This window comes from Thalassophryne amazonica, chromosome 18 (assembly GCF_902500255.1).
Source record: "Thalassophryne amazonica chromosome 18, fThaAma1.1, whole genome shotgun sequence".
NCBI lineage: Eukaryota > Metazoa > Chordata > Actinopteri > Batrachoidiformes > Batrachoididae > Thalassophryne > Thalassophryne amazonica.
The window spans coordinates 8,366,818-8,383,418 of NC_047120.1; the positions used below are offsets into that span (position 1 = coordinate 8,366,818).

Sequence of the window (16,601 nt, forward strand, 5' to 3'; positions counted from 1 at the left end):
AAGTTCGGTTGTCATTTTGGTATTTGTTTCCATTTCCCACTTTTGTTTAATATATTCTGTGTTTACATTTTTAATATCTTGGAAATCCTTGTATAATCTTGAAATCAATTTTAGACCAGAATCACCCTGGTAGGCCTTAATAAAAATCCTCAATATTGGCATCTCAAATACATTTCTATTCTTTGGTATAAAGCTTGTGATATAATGGCAGATTTGTAAAAGTCTGTAAAAATCCTTGTTATTGAGCTGGAATTGTCTTTTTAGTGATTGGAAGTCCCTCAAAGTTTCCTTGGAAAAATAGGTACAGTATGAAGTTAGGCCCTTCCTTGTCCAGGATCCGTACGTCTTATCCATTTTGTTTGGTGCGAAATGTGGGTCATTGGAAGCCCAATGTAGTATTCTCACCTGATCAAAAAATGTTTCTTTTAATAAAATTTAACCATAATTTTAATGGCAATTTAATCCATTGATTTCCTTGTTGAATCTGTCTTTTAATAAGTCTTCTGTCTCCTAAACTGGCTTGAATTGGACCATCTTCAGAAATTTTAGCTTCTATTTCTTTCCATCTGGCCTCATAATCAATATTGCACCAACACACCAGGGTTTTAAATTGTGCTGCTATCTAGTAATCCTTAAAACATGGCATGGCAAGGCCTCCCTTTTCCTTAGCCAATTAAAGAGTCTTCAACCTCAATCTTGGCCTTTTCCCCTGCCAAATGAACCTAGAAATTAATTTATCCCATTTATTGAATTGCATGTCACTAATTGGAATTGGGAGTGTTTGAAATAAATACAAGATCCTGTGTAAAATGTTCATTTTTAACTGTATCCACTCTAGAATCAAAATTAAAAATTGGTAGTAAACCCCATCTTTTTATATCATTTTTGATCTTCTGGCAAAGAGGATTCAGGTTAAGTCGTACAGTTTTGATAAGTCTTTTGGAATATTCACCCCCAAATACCCTATATACTCCAAATTCCAGTCTGATTAAATTTTAGAAGTCAGTGATTGGGAAGGTTGATAATTAAATCTAAGTATCTGTGTTTTGGAGATATTTAATTTATACCCAGACACTGAGCCAAACGTATCCAAGTAGGAAAGGAGACTGGGAAGAGATGAGTCAGGGTGTGTCAAATATATCAGCACATCGTCTGCAAATAATGAAATCTTATGTTCTTGACCACTCATGCTCACCCCAGTAATATTAGTATTTTGGGTAACACCTCGACTCAACGCTTCATTAAAGATGGCAAAGCACAATGGACTACTTGGGCATTCCTGCTTGTTTCCCCTTTCTAGTTTAAAAGACTTAGAAAGGGCTCCATTTACTTTGATTCTTGCCTTTGGACAGTTATACAGTGACTGTATCATTCTTACGAATGATTGGTGGAATTGAAATTTTTCTAAAACTTTATACAGAAATTTCCAGTTAACGTGGTCAAATGCCTTTTCAGCGTCAAGGCTCAACAACAACATTTTATCCTGGGTTTTAACTACATAATCAATAATGTGTAATGTTCGGTGAATATTATCTTGCGTCTGTCTATTTTTAATGAAGCCAGTCTGGTCTAAACTTATTATTTCGGGTAAGATATTTTCTAGTCTCTTGGAAATGATGTGTGTAAATATTTTATAATCTTGGTTATGTACACTTATGGGCCGATAACTAGTTTTATCTTTTCCCTCTTTATGAATCAAAGATATGGTTGCCTCATTCCAAGATGGAGGTATTGATCCATATTTTAGTACATGATTAAATGAGGCTATCAGTATAGGGACAATAAGGTCCTTCATCTCCTTATACCATTCGGATGGAAACCCATCTGGTCCTGGTTGTTTGTTTGTTTTACAATCAGATATTGCTTTTTTAACTTCCTTTTCAGTAATTTCAGAGACCAGGTGATTGTTTTGGTCCTCACTTACTATTGGTAAATTAACGGTATCCAAAAATGCAGTCATAAAGCTATAATTCACTCTTGGTTGGGGGTATAACTGAATGTAAAATGTCAAAAATGCCTGTTGGATATCTTCTAATTTTGAGACCATAATATTTGACTGGGGGGGTCCTTTATTTTATTAATTGTATTTTCCAGTTGTTGTTTTCTTAATTTGAAAGCCAGTAACTTTGCAGATTTTCCTCCCGCTTCATAATAACGTTGCCTTACAAAGGTCATATTCTTCTTTATTTCACTGGCAAGAATCTCATTTATTTCGTTCTTTGTTTTATCTATTTCTGTTTTCAAGTTCCTATTCGAGTTCAGTTTGTGGGCATTTTCTAAAGTCTTTAAATTGGGTTTGAAGTGTTGTTAGACGGTGATTCCTTTTCTTTTTTAAGTTTGAACTGTAACCAATAATTTTGCCCCTAATAACCGCTTTTAATGCATCCCACACAATTATGGGCGTGACTTCCTTATTATCATTTTCAATTAGGTAATTCTCTGTCTTTTCTAATTTGCTCCCTCATAGGCTGTAGAATACTTATATTTAATCTCCAGGATGTATCTCTTTTTTCACGGCTTATAATTATGTCCAAATAAACTGGGGCATGATCTGATAAGTCCATAACTCCTATTTTACAATTTTTCACCCTATGAATATTATTTTGAAATATGAAAAAAAATCTAATCTAGAATAAAGATTATGATGGTGTGAGAAAAATGTATAATCTCTTTGCATCAGGTTGAGTTCTCGCCAAACATCCAGGAGCCCAAGTTCTTCATCGTTGCTTTAATGCTTTTAGTTATTTTACTTGCTCCCTGTGCCTGTGGGTTTGATGAATCAATCAGTGGATTGAGCCGGACATTCAGATCACCTCCCAGAATCAGAATGCCTTCTGCTTCTATGGAAATTAACTCAAAGATGTTTGTAAAATTTCCAGTCAGAACCTGGAGGGGCATAAACATTTATAATTGTTATCAAAATACTCTAAATAACCTTTAACCCAAAATATACCTTCCCTCAGAGTCTCTTTTTTCGTGGATACACTCAAATTTAGTCTATTTGAGATCAATGTTACAACACCTCTCTTTGAACTTTGGGAACAAGATGATGAAAATTGTTTAAATCTCCATTTCTTTAATTTTTCATGTTCAGATGTAGGTAAATGTGTTTCCTGGAGCAGAGCCAGCTCAATTTCCTCCCTTTTTAACTTTGTCATAATCTTACTCCTTTTAACAGGATTTCCCAACCCATTAACATTATATGTAGCTACCCTAACAGACTTAATATCTTGCATATTTGTGTTTTAATATTTCCTTTAAGCAAAACCTGTATCCCTTGAAACAAAGAACTAGTAACAGTAGAACAAATAGAAAAATAAAAGTAACACTGTGACTTCCAAAAAAGGGCCTCAATGTTGGCCATGGAGGAGGAAAGGGTTGCTCCGTCTTCTTGCGCTGGAGCGCCCTCTTTAGCCTGGTGGCTGTAACGTGGGTCTGTGGTGTTTCTCATCCATCAGTATTGGTCCAACCAAAAAGTATTGTGGTTCCTGTAACCGAAAAGTAGTCAACAAATAAGGGTAGCTGAGGTCCTAACATCAGTTAACAAGATTATAACATTTTACCACAGTTTCTGAATTTCTGGAAGCAAATGCTTCAAACATTGTCATTCTGGAGTTGAAATTCCTGGAGTTTCTCCTTAAATCCTGGCGTCTGACTCCCGACTCCTTTCTGTCCCTTTCTCTCATTCACCATTTGCCACATTTGCTGCTTAAGTTTCTCCATCATTGAAACGGGGGTTTTGACCATGTCGACCGTCATCCCTCTCTTGATCATGTCCTCTGTTGCCTCTTGCGCAGAGTTGTAGGTCACTGTACCTCCGCTGTAATGCACTCTCAACTTGGCCGGGAAAGGCGTTTGGAATCGGATGTTCTTCTCACGGAGTACTGCCTTTGCTGCTTTGTACTCCTTGCGCTTACGTTGAACTTTTGGGGCATAGTCGTTGTCCATGTAGATGTTCTTGCCTTGAAAATCAAAGCCTTTTGTCTGCCACGCCCGACGTAAAATTTCCTCTTTCCTCTGGTAACTTGCAAACTTGACCACAAAGGACTGAGGCGGTGCTCCGGCTTGAGGCTTAGCTCCGGTAGCACGATGCGCTCTCTCAATACCAAGTGCAATAGACGTGGGAAAACTCAAGCCATTTACAAGATGATTTTCAACAAAATGAATCACAGATGGAGCCCTTTCCTCGGCCCCCTCATTCACTCCGTATATTCGGAGGTTATCGCGTCTGGAGCGACCCTGTAAGTCCAGGAGTTGAGCTTCGATTTGAGATTGCAGTTTTGCTAGCTCCATTAGCATCTCTTCGGAGGTCTGTACACGCGATTCCACAGTCATTATTTGTTCCTCTGCTTCATCCATTCTCCTGCCAATTTCGCTCATGTCTTCTGTCATTGCTTGTAGTTGTTCTTTTTTCCCTCCTAAAATCGCGGAGCTCTTTTAAGATTAAGTCAGACTTGCCTTCCCCGTCTTTCATATTAGCATTTAGCAGTGTGTCGCTCTCGATGTCGCTATTGCTAGTAGCTTGCTGTTGCACCTCTTCCTCTGCACTTCGTTCCGTTAACTGCTGGTTAGTACTCTTGTTCTTTTTCGACATTCTGTCTCACTTTTGTAACCCACTATCAACTGATCGCAAAAACGGGTGATTCGAGTTTGTTTTCGGGTATTTTCCCGAATTAGCTGTCGGGAGCTTTCTTTTTACGCTGCCATTGCGTCGCCCATCAGACCGGAAGTCCCAGCTGTAGGTTTAAGTCAGGTTTCACATAACCCATTAATATCTAAGTGATGATCAATAATTAAATCATTAATCAACAGTGATTTTGAGGACAGTGATCTTATGTTAATGAGACGCAGTCTAAGGACCTCAGTGGCGTTGACAGTTGAACTGTTTGGGTTTAGGGATGGTTCCAGAGTAGCATATATAAGATGCCTAGAAGTAGGTTTAGGTTTGAGACGTTCCACGCGCGTTGCAGGTAGCAGACACAAAATCTTAGCTATTGCTGGAACAACCACTAGGCCATCCACAATTTCAACATCATCCAATATAGTAATGGGTATTAAGTTTGCAAAGCATATCCCTCTATGATTTTTATGGACACATCTATGGAAGCAGGCCACAGTCTCAACTTGTTGAATTTCCCTCCCTGGCAGATGAACTGCACTATCACCATAGTGGATTTTCTGCACTAATTTCCCCGCTAAGCTAATAGATTCCACACTCACATTTCTCATAAGCCTTGCAGGGTCTCTAATCACCTACTCCGTGGCATGCTGTAGATTCCTAATGGTACCCTCCCTGTAGAGCTATATCTATGTTCGCAGACAAGATGGCAGTGCCTTCCTCAGTAGGGTGGAGACCGTCCGGCATCAGCAGGCCATGGCGGCCCCAGAACGAAGGCCAGTTATCAATAAAGCTTAAGCCTTGCTGTCTACAAAACTGTGCCAGCCACCTATTTAATGATGTCAGCCTGCTAAACGCCTCATCAGTACCCCGGGAGTGGAGGGGACCAGAGACTATTAATCGATGCTGACACATCTTTCTGGCAAGGTCACAAGTCCTCTCTATGTCCATTTTTGTAGTGCAGCAGAAATGATTCTGCTTGAATTTTAAGTGGGAGAAAACAAAGTGAGCTTCTAATCTATGACTTTGTTGTAATGTTGGATACGTTGACATGTCCGTTTGAAGTGGGAGCCGTCGGGAGGCCAGGCGGGTCCAAATGATAACCAGTGGTATGGCTGCACAAAGACTGCAAGAGCCTGATGGGACCACACACACCTTCTGGGGGCTGACTGGACTGCACACAGCTCTCCGGAGCCTGACGCGACCACACAAAGCTCTCCGGAGCCTGACATGAGCACACACACAGCTATGCAGAGCCTGGTGTGACCACACACACACACACACACACACACACACACACACACACACACACACACACAGCTCTTCGGAGCCTGACGCAACCACACGCACAGCTCTCGGGAGTCTGACACGACCTTCGGAGCCTGATGTGGCCACACACATCTCTCCACAATAAACCTGAAGGCGTAAACCATGAAAAGAAATGCGTTTAACATGTTTCCAGTTGCACAACTCGGCATGTGGAATTGTACATAAAATGTTTTTAATATTCAAGCAGAAAAACTAAAAGCTGCATTTTATCACCTGGACGAGATGAAAGTCTCCAGTGAAACAAAATTCACTGTTCAGCTTCTGAAATACTGTTTTAGATTTTATTTATTTTTTCTCCACTCTGGTGGATTTACTCCAAATGGTTTCATTGGGCCTCATGTATCAACATTGCGTACGGCGATATTTGAGTGTATATGGGGTGTACGCCAAAAAGGCTGCGCTACTTGGCATTTATCAATGTGGTCATTGGCGTACGCGGCGCTGAAAATATACACCAGGTCGAGAGGTGGCGTAAATTATACACCAAAATGAACCAGCGCTGGAATCCACATAAAAATGAAGATGATCAACATGATAAACAGTGCCATTATACAAATCAATGCATATGTTACATAAATAATACTTTCCTGATTATACTACATAGTAATCAATACAAATCCTGCTTTTGCGGGATTGTTATGGAACACGATCCATGGCTACAGCGCTAACTGCAAAGACAGCGCTGCACGCCCTTTTCTCCAGACTTCGAGCCTGGAGCCAGAGCAACGCTGAGCTTAACTTCATGTGGTGTGATCGTTTTAGACTATGAAATTGATAATAACAACTGTAGTTTCGTCATTCCCTTAATTCGCCCGTGTTGCAATCAGGTTTTGTCATCTCCATTCAGTGTGTCTTAATTGAGCGAGCAAATATCCACATGTCAAGAATTATTGACATGTGAAAAGAGAATACAGTGGTCCCTCGCTATAACGCCGTTCACCTTTCGTGGCCTCGGAGTCTCGCGGAGTATTTAGTCCAATTTTGCATGCCTTTTTTTTTTACAGTGTTCTGTGTTCTGCGTATCTGTTTATAAGAATCTTGTCGCCCAGAAGAAAAAAGAGCGCCAACAACTACTCATAACTGTGTTTGTCACTCGGAAACAAACACCTGCAGCCAGGTGTGAGTGGAAAAAGGTGCGGTGTCAGGATGCAGAGGCCCTATCTGTGAAATACTGGTCAGTCACTATTAATAATTTCTTATGTGTCCGACCTCGTTCGTTGATGGTTAAAATTAATTCGTTAGTTCTAAATGCCATCATAATTATTTATAGGAAAACTTTCTATTTTTATTTCTCAAACAAATGTTTGGGCCTGAAAACAGTTTGGTATTATGTTCCTACTAAGGTTTGAACTTTTAGAGTGTTTACACACGAGAGAAAAGTGAGAAAATGTTCATGCCTGATTGAGAAAGTGTATAAACTGTATAGTGAGGGGTTTTACAGCTTTGAAACGTCTATAATAATTGTAAAAAATAACGCTGCCTAAAGTCGCGGTTTCACGTATTTCGGGCTATTTTTTAGAACGTAACTCCAGCGATTAATGAGGGACCACTGTAACACTTTGATTATATACTACAAAACAATTGATACGACGGCCGCTTTTGACGCTCTATTGGCACGCGTCGTGATTGGTGAAGTTCTTTTTCATTGCCGTCTTCCCGGCTTCCATGTCGTAAAATGAGCGTGTGTCTGAAGCGGAGTCTGAATATTTATGGGCGTGTTTATTATAATTATGGTCGTTTCCACCCGCCGCATTTATCAAGATCACGTCATGCGTACGCCAGAAATGGGCAGGTGCGCACTGCTTGATACATGTCACGGCGACTTTGGTGTATTTCAAGTTTACGCCGTAAATTTACACCACAAGTGCACAACATTGATACATGAGGCCCATTGTGAGATGTCTCGGCTGTGTAGAAAGAGCACAGAACATTAATTATTGGCGTCATGCGTGAAGACATCGCCTCAGCTCGTCTTGGCTCTTCCCGCATCCATTCATCCTTTAGCAAGCCACCAGTCCTTTCATTCATGGCTGCTTCCCTGATACCAGAGCACCAGGGGCCTAGTGCACTCCATAGTCATACTGCAAAATGCCCATCACTAATGATCGCGGTAAACCCGGTGTTGCAGACCGAACGGTCTGCCCCTATAAATTGGCCTGCCCTGCCTCCACTGTGCATGCGTTATCTCGGAGCTCAGCAGCTCATCTGAGTCTGACTCTCTACACCCAAAGTGATCAAATGGATTAATGTGATTATTAACCATCAGATAACAAGGTAAAACTTCTTAAATCATTCTAAAATCAGTTTGCAGAAACAGCAGAAACGAGGCAATACTCTGTGACGTTTTGAAATGACCGACACACACTCAACGCATCAGCTAGCAGCTCATATAGCCGCGGCGCTCTGATCGCTTCCTCCATCTTTTATAATGAAATAATGCAGTCATCATCTGTCTCAGTGACAGATGACTGCAGTGCAGTTTGAAGCAGAAATGAGGCAACAACCCGTGAACCACGGCTGCGCATGCGCAGTGAAGGCAGGCCGGACCGATTTTTGCGGGGAGACCGTTGTTGTGTTGAGTTTTCCACTGCTTAGCAAAGTGCGCTGGGACAGGACCCAGAGAGTCCGCCGTGCCAGTCACCCCACTGAAGTGTTTGAGGTGGAGGGCGGCGTTTTGGTGAGTGGTGTACGTTTGAAGCCAGCAGTGATGGTGAAACATGTTAAGCGGTTTGAGTTTGACATGACTCGTGTTATCAGCTCATTCCTCATTCGGTGTGTGAGTGAATGTGGACCATTATAGACATGGACTGGGTGTCTACTTCCTGTGTCTGTCTGCTGTGAGTCCTCAGGATATCCGGGATAAAGACATTCTGTTCTTTTTATTCCTTGTCAAGGTTTGATCAGCAGACTGCAGCAGCACTTGGCCCCTCACGGTGTCACACTCTCAATCCCCGGCCTTGAAGGCGTATCGGACTGCCCTCTGCCGTGCCCTGAGGTCTGTCAGCCTGGAATTGTGCAGTTGCTGTCGCTGCTTTGCAGCCTGGACCTGAATGGGACCCTTTGGTCAGATTTGGTTCAGACACTGGAGAAGGAGAGGATGTCCTTGCTGCAGGACAGCTTGCTGCACGGCCTGCTCGATGGCCCAGAACTAAGACACTGTCTGGATATTACCAAGGAAAACATCACAACCAGCAGGATCAAAGTCCTGGAGGTACGAGAGACATCAGAGTAAATACTGCAAGTATATAAACCTGCATGAATTCATATATGACAGTCAAAAGTGAGCAATGCTGCAACCTCAACCAAAACCAAAAGAACGGGTTGTAAAATATCATGTATTTAATAATCACCTCAAGATCAAATCAAATCAGTTTTATTTATATAGCGCCAAATCACAACAAACAGTTTCCCCAAGGCGCTTTATATTGTAAGGCAAGGCCATACAATAATTACGTAAAAACCCCAACGGTCAAAACGACCCCCCTTTTAACAGGAAGAAACCTCCAGCAGAACCAGGCTCAGGGAGGGGCAGTCTTCTGCTGGGACTGGTTGGGGCTGAGGGAGAGAACCAGGAAAAGACATGCTGTGGAGGGGAGCAGAGATCAATCACTAATGATTAAATGCAGAGAGGTGCATACAGAGCAAAAAGAGAAAGAAACACTCAGTGCATCATGGGAACCCCCCAGCAGTCTAAGTCTATAGCAGCAAAACTAAGGGATGGTTCAGGGTCACCTGATCCAGCCCTAACTATAAGCTTTAGCAAAAAGGAACGTTTTAAGCCTAATCTTAAAAGTAGAGAGGGTGTCTATCTCCCTGATCTGAATTGGGAGCTGGTTCCACAGGAGAGGAGCCTGAAAGCTGAAGGCTCTGCCTCCCATTCTACTCTTACAAACCCTAGGAACTACAAGTAAGCCTGCAGTCTGAGAGCGAAGCGCTCTATTGGGGTGATATGGTACTATGAGGTCCCTAAGATAAGATGGGACCTGATTATTCAAAACCTTATAAGTAAGAAGAAGAATTTTAAATTCTATTCTAGAATTAACAGGAAGCCAATGAAGAGAGGTCAATATGGGTGAGATATGCTCTCTCCTTCTAGTCCCTGTTAGTACTCTAGCTGCAGCATTTTGAATTAACTGAAGGCTTTTCAGGGAACTTTTAGGACAACCTGATAATAATGAATTACAATAGTCCAGCCTAGAGGAAATAAATGCATGAATTAGTTTTTCAGCATCACTCTGAGACAAGACCTTTCTAATTTTAGAGATATTGCGTAAATGCAAAAAAGCAGTCCTACATATTTGTTTAATATGCGCATTGAATGACATATCCTGATCAAACATGACTCCAAGATTTCTCACAGTATTACTAGACATCAGGGTAATGCCATCCAGAGGAAGGATCTGGTTAGACACCATGTTTCTAAGATTTGTGGGGCCAAGTACAATAACCTCAGTTTTATCTGAGTTTAAAAGCAGGAAATTAGAGGTCATCCATGTCTTTATGTCTATAAGACAATCCTGCAGTTTAGCTAATTGGTGTGTGTTCTCTGGCTTCATGGATAGATAAAGCTGGGTATCATCTGCGTAACAATGAAAATTTAAGCAATGCCGTCTAATAATACTGCCTAAGGGAAGCATGTATAAAGTGAATAAAATTGGTCCTAGCACAGAACCTTGTGGAACTCCATAATTAACCTTAGCCTGTGAAGAAGATTCCCCATTTACATGAACAAATTGTAATCTATTAGATAAATATGATTCAAACCACCGCAGCGCAGTGCCTTTAATACCTATGGCATGCTCTAATCTCTGTAATAAAATTTTATGGTCAACAGTATCAAAAGCAGCACTGAGGTCTAACAGAACAAGCACAGAGATGAGTCCACTGTCTGAGGCCATAAGAAGATCATTTGTAACCTTCACTAATGCTGTTTCTGTACTATGATGAATTCTAAAACCTGACTGAAACTCTTCAAATAGACCATTCCTCTGCAGATGATCAGTTAGCTGTTTTACATTCCTTGAGCAGCCTGGTAGGAATGGGGTCTAATAGACATGTTGATGGTTTGGAGGAAGTAACTAATGAAAATAACTCAGACAGAACAATCAGAGAGAAAGAGTCTAACCAAATACCGGCATCACTGAAAGCAGCCAAAGATAACGATACGTCTTTGGGATGGTTATGAGTAATTTTTTCTCTAATAGTTAAAATTTTATTAGCAAAGAAAGTCATGAAGTCATTACTAGTTAAAGTTAAAGGAATACTCGGCTCAATAGAGCTCTGACTCTTTGTCAGCCTGGCTACAGTGCTGAAAAGAAACCTGGGGTTGTTCTTATTTTCTTCAATTAGTGATGAGTAGTAAGATGTCCTAGCTTTACGGAGGGCTTTTTTATAGAGCAACAGACTCTTTTTCCAGGCTAAGTGAAGATCTTCTAAATTAGTGAGATGCCATTTCCTCTCCAACTTACGGGTTATCTGCTTTAAGCTGCGAGTTTGTGAGTTATACCACGGAGTCAGGCACTTCTGATTTAAAGCTCTCTTTTTCAGAGGAGCTACAGCATCCAAAGTAGATCCTCTGATCTACTTTGATCCTCACATACCTTGTATAAATCCCCTACCCCATTGCTATAGGTTAAGAGTACAGGCAGGAAGTAGATGGTCTAGGTCTCACTGGAGTACAGGCAGGAAGTAGATGATCTAAGTCTCACTGGAGTACAGGCAGGAAGTAGATGGTCTAGGTCTCACTAGAATACAGGCAGGAAGTAGATGATCTAAGTCTCACTAGAGTACAGGCAGGAAATAGATGGTCTAGGTCTCACTGGAGTACAGGCAGGAAGTAGATGATCAAGGTCTCAGTAGAGTACAGGCAGGAAGTAGATGATCAAGGTCTCAGTAGAGTACAGGCAGGAAGTAGATGGTCTAAGTCTCAGTAGAGTACAGGCAGGAAGTAGATGATCAAGGTCTCAGTAGAGTACAGGCAGGAAGTAGATGATTAAGGTCTCAGTAGAGTACAGGCAGGAAGTAGATGGTCTAAGTCTCAGTAGAGTACAGGCAGGAAGTAGATGGTCTAAGTCTCAGTAGAGTACAGGCAGGAAGTAGATGGTCTAGGTCTCAGTAGAGTACAGGCAGGAAGTAGATGGTCTAGGTCTCAGTAGAGTACAGGCAGGAAGTAGATGGTCTAGGTCTCAGTAGAGTACAGGCAGGAAGTAGATGGTCTAGGTCTCAGTAGAGTACAGGCAGGAAGTAGATGGTCTAGGTCTCAGTAGAGTACAGGCAGGAAGTAGATGGTCTAGGTCTCAGTAGAGTACAGGCAGGAAGTAGATGGTCTAGGTCTCACTGGAGTACAGGCAGGAAGTAGATGGTCTAAGTCTCAGTAGAGTACAGGCGGGAACTAGATGATCTAAATCTCACTAGGGTACAGGCGGGAAGGAGATGGTCCAAGTCTCACTAGAATACAGGCAGGAAGGAGATGATCTAAGTCTCATTCTAGCCACCTGGAGACATTGCTGTACAGTCACTAACACCTCTCGCTCTTTTTAACTCTTACCAGGCTTTCTCCAATGATGGACAGCTCTTCTCCCGTGTGGTGAAACTGCTCAGTATTCAGCCTATGCTGCAAGTAGACTACACAGCCACGGCTACTGACCTGGACCTCCTGGAGGCCCACAAGGCGGTTCTGGAGGAGCTGGGTGTCTCCTATGTCCAGTGGGACCCAGTAAAGGACTCTGCTTCTGGAAGTGTCTTAGGGGAGGCAGACTTGGTAGTTTGTAATCATGCCTGGGGACCTCTCAGGACAGAGGCTAAAGTGTTGGTGGCCAATCTGGCCTCTGGAGCCAAGCAAGGTGGCTTTGTTCTTCTCCACACACTGCTGAAGGGAGAGACTCTGGGGGAGATGGTCGCCTTCCTGTCCACCGTGCCTGAAGGCCAGAGCAGCCAGCGTGACTTTCTGACGCAGGTGAGTCACACCAAACATCTTCAAACATCTTCACCAAGTCTGTGATGTTCCTGTAGCATCGGGTTTATAAATGTTCTCAAATACCAGGTGGACGGGCTCAAGTTTAGTTTGAGGCCTTGGGTAGGTGGTTGCCTGGAGACGGGCCTGTGACCAGAGGACCTCAATTTCTACAAGGGTAGATCGAAAAGTTCTCGGCCTCACCAAGAAGGGTTGTCAGGATACTTCTAGTTCCTGGTTATTTTTCACCATAGTCCCCCTTCACCTCAGTGCACTTTGTCCAGCGGTGCTCCAACATTCCGATGCCTTCATGGTAGAAGGCTTCATTTTGGTCCTTCAGGTAAGACTCTACAGCCTTAATGACATCATCATCTGACTCAGTGGCAATAGCAATCCATGTCATCATGGATTGCCTTGGGTGTCATGCCCTTTTTATGCAGATATTTAATCACCACATGAGCTTCTTTTGTGTCCATTTTTGGATCTTCACTAGATCTGAAGTCTTTCAAAGAGCCTCACCTAAAAATAAAGACAGACGCATGAATTTTAGTGCATAACCATGCAAGGCATAATAGTTTACAACTGCTTCATGGATTTGGAGATGCTGCCCTGCCTTCTAGGTGAGGCCCAGAACTTTTCAATCTACCCTCATATTTATTTTTATTTATATAGCGCCAAATCACAACAAAGCTGCCTCAAGGTACTTCACACAAGTAAGGTCTAACCTTACCAACCCCAGAGCAAGAACATAGGCGACAGTGGTAAGGAAAAACTACGGGGGAATCAGACTTCCCCCATCAGATTCCCAGGCAGGGACCTCTCTCAGGTCCTTTGATCCCCGCTGATGTCTGTGTGCGACTGAGTGAACATGTGGCTTCTGTTAACTTTTACTGAATTTACAAGAAAGCAGAAAAATTTGAAACCTGCTTCAGACACGAGGCGCTGACAGTGCGCCACGCTGAGCAGGCCGAACAGGATCAGATCAGACGTGTTGTCTTTGTGCATGTGGCATTTATGGGCAATTTTGACGTATTTTACACTGGATTTGTAAGGATTGTGTTTTGTTTTTTTTTGGTTTTTTTTTCTTAATCATGGGGACACAAACTAAAACTCGATGCTGCATGATTTTTAATTCTGTAGGAGTGTTGTTTTATTCATGAAATCCTTTGTTTGTTTGTTTGTATATAATATCATGTTTTGCTCTGTATTTTATGTTTACATTTACTGTGACTTCTGTTACACCACAAACAGAATGAACCCAAATTATTTCATGTTTTTCTGATCAAATTAATTTCTTTTGTTAATATACATCCATTCTGACATTTAAGACCCCCCCCCCCCCCCCCCCCCCCCAAAAAAAAAATAATAGGATGGGCCTAATTTAGGGCTGGTAGTGAAGTAAATTAAATAACTGTTATTTCAAACAAAAATCATGATTTGGTAGGGAAGCTGTATCCAGAGCAGGCTGAGTGGTTGAGGATCAAAGATGGGCCGAGGATCTCCACTTTGTCAACAGGGGAATGAGGAAAATTATTGAAATGGAAATGTGTATTGTGGTCAGAAGACTCAATATTCAGGGTCTTCTTTGGAAGAAATGACAGTGTGCTCCAGACCAAAGAGGAAAAGGACCATTCAGAGTAGTATCAGCAACAAGTCCAAGAGTCAGGGTTTGTCGTGGTCTGGGGTTGTTGGTACTCTTGGCAAAGGTCATTTACATTTCTGTGATGGCAACAATAATGCAGAAAGGTACATGAAGGTTTTGGAGCAACTTAGGCTGCCTTCAGGATGATGTCTGTAAAGGGAGGCATTTTTCAATGGCCGTCTGTCCTTTATCACCCAGTAAATGCAGTCTTAGACAGAGTGGCACATTCGTTCTAACCAGTTACTTAGAATACGTACAACAACCATCCAGGCATTCCTACAGGCAGTGTATCAGGGTACCGTTATGATTTTGACATTTCCATCACAATGAGTTATTCATGAGACCTGATCTATTCAGTCTCACAGGAGTCCAGTAATATCTTTGTACAGTCTTACATTGTGTAAAGTTGCCTTTACATTCCCTGAAAAATTTTCCACATTGTGAAATTATTTTCATCCATTCCTCATTCCCGAAAACTACCCCATATCGACCCATAAACGACCCCAGATATGCCTTTTACTTTGCATGTTTTTAGCTGTCAGTTATACTTTGTGTGTTTTTAGCCTCACATTGAATAGCTGTTTTAGCCCAGGATGGTGTTTGCTTTGTCAGTCAGTCAATCCTGGACTGTTGAATGTCGTCTTTGTCCCAAATGAAAGGATGAACCCAAATACATTTAAAAGCAGAGCCTCTGGTGAAAAGTCCAGAGTTCATCTTTAACACCTGTGAAGTGATTTTCTCTTTTAAAGATGTTTGCTGATGATGTTGATGTGTTTTCACCAGGCTGAGTGGGAGACTGTGTTCTCAGAGGCCTCACTCAACCTGGTTGCTGTCAGGAGGTCCTGCTACGGTTCGGTCATCTTCCTTTGTCGCTGCCGCACGCCCAGCCAGCAGCCAGTTTTCCTTGCTGTGGACAGCAGAGATTGCCAGTGGGTGGAAAAACTGAAGGTAGGCTGGGCTCCTTCTGCACCTTCATTTGTGAAAATGTTTTCCCTTCATTTGATCGTCTGAGTTCAAGACGATTGTGGAAATGTTTGATCATTTGATAAGACATTTAAACAAATTTAACACATCACTGAATGTGCAGCATATGGACCCCTTACCCTGAACAATGTCCAAGTCGGCTCAGATCGAGACTAAAACGTGTGATTTTTATTTGAGCTACAATTAGCACATAATTTGACTTCATTTTTTTTTAACTTATTGTCTGTAGTTGTTGATTTAATCCCTGTTTTTGCCTGCGAAGGCAGATGAGACTGTGTGCGCGTCTGTCTGCCCACATGGTCGAGCTGCACATGACGTCTTTACAAAGATTACGTGGATTGAAGTGAAACCTGGAACATGACATCTTACTCGGAGCTTGAGCAAGTTCATCTTTGGGCGTAGTTTGACTCCAACTGTGGGGCTCCGTCTCTGAAACCCAGCCTGCTGCTTTGCTGATCCAACAGTGCTGCAAAATTGGCTCAGATGTGGGAACGTGCCGCTGCAATGCATCTACCACAGAAAAGGTGGCCTAAAGAAAGCTCGTCTCCTGCACTCCCCTTGTTGGCCGGCCATGGTCAACAGGGGCATTTTGTCGAACCATCAGTGGGTGTGAAAGGACTAAAACATTAGAACGACCATATTCACGCCTCTGAGGGCCTGGCATCCTCCCACCATCTTTTCTTAAGGAAAGCTGGTTAAACGCCCAGCCTTACTTAAAGCAGAATTCCACGTGGATTCCCAGGGCACTCAGACACGCAGATACGGTATACTTGACAAAACCGACAGCAGTCGCCCAGAATGGTACTCCACTCTCATTGCACACAAGCTGTCCAGACTGAGCAGACTGCCCTCTGCGAAGTTCACTTCCTAGAGGAAGACGGCCTCCACTAACACTGCATATGCCCTCTACTGGTCAGGCCAACCAGCAGCAGACCGATGGCTTTGAGGAAGTGGCTGCAAGGTCAGAACCTCCATTGTTTAAACCTACCAAGTCACTGTGACGTGACTGTGCACCTCCTACTGAGAGACCAGCAGAGTGCATCACGCTTCAGTTTTCAGGCAGATCGTGCAGAAAA

General features: G+C 42.4%; 1 protein-coding gene across 1 annotated transcript in view; it reads left to right on the forward strand.

Moving 5' to 3' along the window:
* The window catches only part of fasn (fatty acid synthase), a 185,293-nt gene that overhangs the window by 89,642 nt on the left and 79,050 nt on the right, over positions 1–16,601 (forward strand). Inside the window, exons 22-24 of the mRNA XM_034193248.1 lie at positions 8,842–9,158; positions 12,498–12,902; positions 15,325–15,489. Of these exons, the coding sequence (XP_034049139.1) occupies positions 8,842–9,158; positions 12,498–12,902; positions 15,325–15,489 (887 nt within the window). The remainder of the gene's footprint in view (positions 1–8,841; positions 9,159–12,497; positions 12,903–15,324; positions 15,490–16,601) is intronic.